The sequence below is a fragment of the Nerophis lumbriciformis genome, linkage group LG23 (assembly GCF_033978685.3).
Source record: "Nerophis lumbriciformis linkage group LG23, RoL_Nlum_v2.1, whole genome shotgun sequence".
Classification (NCBI taxonomy): domain Eukaryota; kingdom Metazoa; phylum Chordata; class Actinopteri; order Syngnathiformes; family Syngnathidae; genus Nerophis; species Nerophis lumbriciformis.
The window spans coordinates 42492872-42501660 of NC_084570.2; the positions used below are offsets into that span (position 1 = coordinate 42492872).

At 41.7% G+C, this 8789-nt stretch overlaps 1 protein-coding gene across 2 annotated transcripts in view; it reads left to right on the top strand.

Annotated features, from left to right (window-relative positions):
- The first annotated feature begins 1272 nt into the window (after positions 1-1272).
- Positions 1273-8789, top strand: part of tfe3a (transcription factor binding to IGHM enhancer 3a) — a 19798-nt gene continuing 12281 nt past the window's right edge. For both annotated transcript variants that reach the window (XM_061985487.2, XM_061985488.2), the window contains exons 1-2: positions 1273-1681; positions 8610-8708. In XM_061985487.2, coding sequence (XP_061841471.1) covers positions 1566-1681; positions 8610-8708 — 215 coding nt within the window. In that variant the 5' untranslated portion in view covers positions 1273-1565. The remainder of the gene's footprint in view (positions 1682-8609; positions 8709-8789) is intronic.

An 8789-nucleotide genomic window follows, 5' to 3' on the forward strand; every position in this document is an offset into this window, starting at 1 on the left:
GTATTTTTATTACATTTCATTGATCTATATTATTTATTGCTGATTGCATTTACACATACAAGTAATTTGTAAGCTAACATAAGAAATAAGGCTAAAAAAGCAAGAACTTAAGTCAACTAAAATAAAATGTGATTGAAAATATAAAAATTCGAATTTAAAAAATTGAATTACAACAAAAACACACAAATGTACAAACGGTGTAATGAAGTGCAAGATAGATTTTTTTTTTTTAAACAAATTTAAAAACTTTTTTTTTTTTTGGTTTGTTTGTTTTATTGAACAACAAACATATATCCACAGGGCACTTTCAATTTACACGACAGGTTGAGCGAATTATAAGTTTAACAAAAATGTCAAGGAAAGAAAATAAAAGCAAATACAGTATTAAAAATAATAATAAACAATATGATAAAAGACAAAATTAAAAAAGACAAAATGGGGTGAATTTAAATTACTTTAAAACATTTTAATAAATATATCAATTTAATGGCTTTTGTACTTTGAATCATTTTCCAAGATTTAATTGATCATTTTAAACTATTAAGCCAATTAGAAAATGTAGCTTTTACTTTCAGAAATCGACATTGATTGATTGATTGATTGAGACTTTTATTAGTAGATTTCCCAGTTCAGTACATATTCCGTACAACTCCTGGTAATTTATGTAGAAACATTTTTGCTTGGAGAATAATAATGTTGACAAACATTTCTATTTATAAATATGCCAAATGTGATCTCTCCTACAGTGAATGGGGACATCACCACACTTGTCTCTCAGCCAATCTCTGATCTCCTCCCAAAAGACATGTACACTCTCACATTCCACACACACATGATTGACATCCTCTGCCGTCAACCTCTGTGTTAAATTTAAGTTTCCAAAAATCCTTTGAAGGGTATATGCCATTAATAATGAAATTGTTATTCTTTAATTTTGGGAAGAATTGGGTACGTAATATATCTTGTCCTCATTTTCCTTAGCTCAACTTACGATTTAAAAAAAGTTATAATGACTTAGAAACAAACATCTGGCCACGCCTCCGACGCGCTTTGCGGCTTGCTCATTGGTCACCTGAGCTGTCCGTTTAGATCAGTCGATCAATCTGACGTCATCCTGGACTTTCCCCGACAGGTCTACTTTCAGAAAGACGAAAACAAACAAGATGGCGGACTGGAAGACATCACCAGCTCTCTGATTGGCTGTTAGGGATATACACTGCGATCCTATTGGCTGCTAGGTGATCAGCCTTTCCCGGTAGCCCCGCCCTCCTTGAATAGAAATACAGCCTAGAATCAGCTTCTCGTTAAAAAATAGAACATATGACGGATAAAACATTTGCACAACGATGTGTAACTGGCCCTGGTGATTTATTACCGGCTCCTTTCTGGTGTTTCCTGAGCACTTAAGTTGAAGTAAGACAGACGGGATTGATCGTGTGTTGCGTTTCTACGCTGGGAGCTTCCTGTGTATGTTTGTGGCCGCTGGGAAATCAGAAACACCACTGAGCTTCTCACGCTAGACGTCCACAAAATTGTCTTTTGGGATCCACGGTACCGCCGGGGAAATGTCTTCTGTCGGTCCCGACCCGAACACCAGCATGCTGGAGCCCGAGACGGGAGTTCTGCAGCCGCAGACCGTCTTCGTCATCCTGGACGCGGCGGAAAGTCTTAATGTGCTGCAGTGAGTCACCGTTATCCCTTCTATTCTCCCTTTTGATCCACTTTCTTTTTCGAAGGCTGCTCATTTGTTACATCGATGTCTTTATCTCACTAATAATCAAAACACGGAAGGAGTTTGGTCTTAAAACGTTGAATTAAAGTGACGAAATAATGATGAAGAGGAAGGTCAGAGGTCATTATCTGTCTATCAGTGTGATGTTTAGGACTGCATGCAGACTGTATACTCTCTGACCTTTGACCCCAGAGCCTCTTTGCATTTTACAGGCATGAGTCAGATTAACGAGCACACATTTGTTGTTTTCCACTCAACGCACACGGGAAGTCTTTCAAAAGCTACACGTGCACATGTATCTTCTGTTTCTTTTTAAACTGGATGTTTTCGCTGTCAAAAAGGGAAATTTTCCTATTTTCCTACTGTCATTGAACAAGGCATTAGGGTGGGGGTCTCCATGGTGACGCGGAAATGAGGAAATGACTCGGCAGAAAAACACGCGCAGAATTCTTCTCTGATTTTTGACACGTTATAGGTTGGGAGGGGGCGGAGCTTAAGAAGAGACGGTAAAAGAAAGCGACGTCAAATATTTGTCAGTGACCAGCAGGGCGGCGCTCTCTCATCAGCTGGCTCAGGGGCGTCAATCTCATTTTTATTGTGGGTCATATTGCATTAATGGCTACCCTCAGAGGGCCACTTGTAACAGTGAATATAAATATATACATATATATATATGCATATATTTATATATACAGCATATTATATATATATTATATTCAGCTGAGATAGGCTCCAGCACCCCCCGCGACCCCGAAAGGGACAAGGGGTGGAAAATGGATGGAAATATATGTATATATATATATATATATATATATATATATATATATATATATATATATATATATATATATCCATCCATTTTCTACCGCTTATTCCCTTCGGTGTCGCGGGGGGTGCTGGAGCCTATCTATCTATCTATCTATCTATCTATCTATCTATCTATCTATCTATCTATCTATATATATATATATATATATATATATATATATATATATATATATATATATATATATATATATATATATATATATATATATATATATATATATATATATATATATATATATATAAGAGCCCTGTTACACAAATTGCATAGGACACAGATTTTGACTAGTATATATTTTTCTAACAGATTAATGGATGACTAGCTTTGAAATCCTAAGTCAGTTATTTTTTATTTTTGATCATCTAAAAAAAAAAATATGCCTGGAACGTTTGATACAGCATCAGATGACATTAAAGTGTGGAACATATATGCTGTTGCACAAAACTTTTTTTTGTCAAAATTGGAAGAACTAGCTCATTTAGACAGAAAGTTCAAAGTGCTTTATCATTTCCAGCCTATTGCAGGCCACAATAATTATGTGATGGGCCACTCTAAATGACGTAGCAGGGCATCTTTAATGACGTGGCGGGCAACTCTAAATTATTTTTTAGGTCACGTTAAATGATGTGGTGGGCCACATCAAATGACACGTAGGGCCAAATTACATAGGGCAAAATCAAATTATGTAGCAGGCCACATTAATGATGTGGTGGGCCACATCAAATGACACGTAGGGCCAAATTACATAGGGCAAAATCAAATTATGTAGCAGGCCACATTAATGATGTGGTGGGCCACATCAAATGACACGTAGGGCCAAATTACATAGGGCAAAATCAAATTATGTAGCAGGCCACATTAATGATGTGGTGGGCCACATAAATGATGTGTCGGGCCACTTTAAATGATGTGTCCGGTCACTTTAAATGATGTCACGGGCCACATAAATGATATCGCGGGCCACATGAAATTGTGTGGCGGGCGAATTAAATGATTTGGTGGGCCACATTAATGATATGGCGGGCCACTTAAATGATGTCAAGGGCCACAAAAATGATGTCCGGCCACTTTTAATGATGTGTTAGGCCAATTTAAATAATGTGTCGGGCCACCTTAAATGAAGTCACGGGCCACATAAATTATATCGCAGGCCACATGAAATTTTGTGGCAGGCCACTTAAATGGCGTGACGGGCCAATTTAACTGATGTGGCAGGACACATTAATGATGTGGCGGGCCATTTAAATTATGTCAAGGGCCACATAAATGATGTCGGGCCATATTAAATGATGTGTTAGGTCACTTTAAATGATGTGTCGGGCCACTTTAAATGATGTTTCGAGCCAATTTAAATGATGTCACGGGCCACATAAATGATATCGCGGGCCACTTGAAATTGTGTGGCAGGTCACTTTAATGTCGTGACGGGCCAAATTAACCTGATGTGGCAGGACACGTAAATGATGTCGCTGGCCACGTAAAATGACATCGCGGGCCCCATTAAATGGCGTGGCGGGCTATTTTAAATGATGTAGCGGGCCACTTCAAATGATGTGGCAGGACTCGTAAATGAGGTTGCGCACCACATAAAATTACATTGCAGGCCCCATTAAATGGCGTGGCGAGCCACATTAAAAAGCGTAGCAGGCCATGTAAATGATCTGGTGGACCGTTTTAAAGGACACGTCGGGCCACATTAAAGGATGTGGCCGGCCACAAAAATGGCGTAGCGGGCCACGTGTATGACGTGGTTGATCACTTTAAATGACGTGTCGATCCACTTTAAATGATATGGCGGGTGCTGCGGGCCAACTTAAATGAAGTCAAACTCAAAAGCTCAGGACTCCTGGGGACTTATTCCATTTTTACTAAAGAAATACAAAAAGACCAATAACTTACATAATTAACCAGTCGTTAAAAGAACGTTTATTCCTGTCCTCCTTCTAAACTGCAATTATAACACCCATTTTCAAATCTGGAAAGTAAAAGGACTTCAAAAACTATCGACACTTACTGTTGTTTCTAAGATTAGTGAAAAAATGGTTGCAGAACAGCTGATTGAGCCGTTTGATAATGGAATTATGTTAGATCCCATGCAGTTTGGCTTCAGATCCAAACACGCTGTTACTTCCTCCAGGTGATCAAGTCCAGGATCTACGTCAGGCGATCGATCGACACAGTTAATCACTCAGTGCTGCTGGCAAAATGATAGAATTTCAATCTCTCCTCAAACACTATCAGGTGGATTCAGTCTTACCTCGCAGATCGCTCCCAGTGTGTAAGAATAAATGACAAAACTCCGCCGCAGGGGTACCTCAAGGGTCTATTCTGGGGCCACTGCTCTTCAGTTTGTACATTAATGGCCTACCTTCCATTTGTGAGGATGTGGAGATGTTAATGCATGCTGACGACACGGTACCCATGCCAATGTAGTTGCAGCTAAGCTTTTGGAGACAATGACCAAAGCAACATAGTTTTTGGCCACCTGCCTTGACTCACATATGAACTTGAAGTGCCATCCCATTCCTAACCCATAGGGTTCAATATGATGTGGGTCCACCTTTTGCAGCTATTAAAGCTTCAACTCTTCTGGGAAGGCTGTCCACAAGGTTGTGGAGTGTGTTTATAGGAATTTTCCACCATTCTTCCAAAAGCGCATTGGTGAGGTCACACACTGATGTTGGTCGGGAAGGCCTGGCTCTCAGTCTCTGTTCTACAAACCCCATTTCCATATGAGTTGGGAAATTGTGTTAGATGTAAATATAAACGGAATACAATGATTTGCAAATCCTTTTTAAACCCATATTCAATTGAATGCACTACTAAGACAAGATATTTGATGTTCAAACTCATAAACTTTATTTTTTTTTGCAACTAATAATTAACTTAGAATTTCATGGCTGCAACACGTGCCAAAGTAGTTGGGAAAGGGCATGTTCACCACTGTGTTACATGGCCTTTCCTTTTGACAACACTCAGTAAATGTTTGGGAACTCAGGAGACACATTTTTTAAGCTTTTCAGGTGGAATTCTTTCCCATTCTTGCTTGATGTACAGCTTAAGTTGTTCAACCGTCCGGGGACTCCATTGTGGTATTTTAGGCTTCATAATGCGCCACACATTTTCAATGAGAGACAGGTCTGGACTACAGGCAGGCCAGTCTAGTACCCGCACTCTTTTACTATGAAGCCTCGTTTGATGTAACACGTGGCTTGGCATTGTCTTGCTGAAATAAGCAGGGGCGTCCATGGTAACGTTGCTTGGATGGCAACATATGTTGCTCCAAAACCTGTGTGTACCTTTCAGCATTAATGGCGCCTTCACATATGTGTAAGTTACCCATGTCTTGGGCACTAATACACCCCCATACCATCACAGATGCTGGCTTTTCAACTTTGCGCCTATAACAATCCGGATGGTTCTTTTCCTCTTTGGTCCGGAGGACATGACGTCCACAGTTTCCAAAAACAATTTGAAATGTGGATTCGTCAGACCACAGAGCACTTTTCCACTTTGCATCAGTCCAACTAAGATGAGCTCAGGCCCAGCGAAGCCGACGCCGTTTCTGGGTGTTGTTGATAAACGGTTTTCGCCTTGCATAGGAGAGTTTTAACTTGCACTTACAGATGTAGCGACCAACTGTAGTTACTGACAGTGGTTTTCTGAAGTGTTCATGAGCCCATGTGGTGATATCCTTTACACACTGATGTCGCTGGTTGATGCAGTACAGCCTGAGGGATCAAAGGTCACAGGCTTAGCTGCTTACGTGCAGTGATTTCTCCAGATTCTCTGAACCCTTTGATGATATTACGGACCGTAGATGGTGAAATCCCTGAATTCCTTGCAATAGCTGGTTGAGAAAGGTTTTTCTTAAAGTGTTCAACAATTTGCTCACGCATTTGTTGACAAAGTGGTGACCCTCGCCCCATCCTTGTTTGTGAATGACTGAGCATTTCATGGAATCTACTTTTATACCCAATCATGGCACCCACCTGTTCCCAATTTGCCTGTTCACCTGTGGGATGTTCCAAATAAGTGTTTGATGAGCATTCCTCAACTTTATCAGTATTTATTGCCACCTTTCCCAACTTCTTTGTCACGTGTTGCTGGCATCACATTCTAAAGTTAATGATTATTTGCAAAAAAAAAAAAAGTGTTTATCAGTTTGAACATCAAATATGTTGTCTTTGTAGCATATTCAACTGAATATGGCTTGAAAATGATTTGCCAATCATTGTATTTTGTTTATATTTACATCTAACACAATTTCCCAACTCATATGGAAACAGGGTTTGTAATTCATCCCAAAGGTGTTCTATCGGGTTCAGGTCAGGACTCTGTGCAGGCCAGCCAAGTTCATCCACGCCACATTAAATTACATTGCGGGCCACATAAATGATGTGGCTGGCCACAAAATGATGTTGTGGGCCACATAAATGGTGTTGCGGGTCAGTTTAAATGACGTAGCAAGCAACTTTAAGTGACGTGGCGGGCAACTTCAAATGACATGTTGTGCCACAATAAATGATGTTGCGGGCCACGTAAAACGACATCGTGGGCCACATATAATGGTGTGTTGGGCAACATCAAGTATGTACAGTATGTGGTGGGCCAGCTTAAATGACGTAGCAAGCAACTTTAAATGATGTGGCGGGCAACTTCAAATGACATGTTGTGCCACTATAAATGATGTGGCGGGCCACATGAAATGATATCGCAGGCAACCTATAATGGTGTGGTGGGCCGAGATAAAATTACGTGTTGGGTCACGTTAAATGATGTGGCAGGCCACATAAAACGACATCGCGGGCCACCTATAATGGTGTGGTGGGCAACATCAAGTACGTATGTGGTGGGCCACCTTAAATGACGTAACAAGCAACTTTAAATGATGTGGCGGGCAACTTCCAATGACATGTTGTGCCAATATAAATGACGTGGCGGGCCACATGAAATGATATCGCGGGCAACCTATAATGGTGTGGTGGGCCGAGATAAAATTACGTGTTGGGTCACATTAAATGACGGGGCGGGCCACATAAAACGACATCGCGGGCCACCTATAATGGTGTGGTGGGCAACATCAAGTACGTATGTCGTGGGCCACCTTAAATGACGTAGCAAGCAACTTTACATGACGTGGCGGGCAACTTCAAATGACATGTTGTGCCACTATAAATGATGTGGCGGGCAACTTCAAATGACATGTTGTGCCACTATAAATGATGTGGCGGGCCACATGAAATGACATCGCAGGCAACCTATAATGGTGTGTAATATATGTATATAAAATGACGTGTCGGGGGCCACCTAAAACGACATCGCGGGCCACATCAAGTACATATGTGGTGGGCCACCTTAAATGACGTAACAAGCAACTTTAATGATGTGGCGGGCAACTTCAAATGACATGTGCCACAATAAAGGACGTGGCGAGCTACATGAAACAACATCACGGGCCACATATAATGGTGTGGTGGGCCACAATAAAATGATGTGGCGGGCAACGTAGAACGACATCGCAGGCAACCTATAATGGCGTGGTGGGCCACATCAAGTACGTATGTGGTGTGCCACATCAAGTACGTATGTGGTGGGTCACATTAAATGACGTGTCAGGCCACATTAAATGGTGTGGTGGACAACATAATGTACGTATGTGCTGGGCCACGATAAAATGTCGTGTTGGGCCAAAATAAATGGTGTGGTGGACCACATAAAGTACGTATGTGCTGGGCCACAATAAAATGTCGTGTTGGGCCACATAAAGTACGTATGTGCTGGGCCACAATAAAATGTCGTGTTGGTCCACATTAAATGGTGTGGTGGACCACATAAAGTACGTATGTGCTGGGCCACAATAAAATGTCGTGTTGGGCCACTGGCGGGCCAAATCTGGCCCTTGAGTTGGACACCTGGCTCGTTAGCCAGGTTTCCTACCTTTCTGAAGAAGGTGTGCAATGACTAATGGCGGCACGGCGTGGATTAGCGCGGCGGTCACATGCTTCTTGAGGGCGTCATCAGCGTCTGATTGATGACGCGTGTGCGCAGGGTGGAATCCGGCATCGTGGCCGACATCGAGGTGGACGCTCTGTTGCCGTCAGACTGCGACACCTTCTACCAGATCAAGAGCCAGCCCATCGGCACCAGGTACCCCCCTGACCTTTGACCTCCCTCGGCCGTGATGATGTCATTGATGGAGCCTTAGCGCTCTATTCCAGCGTCACGTTG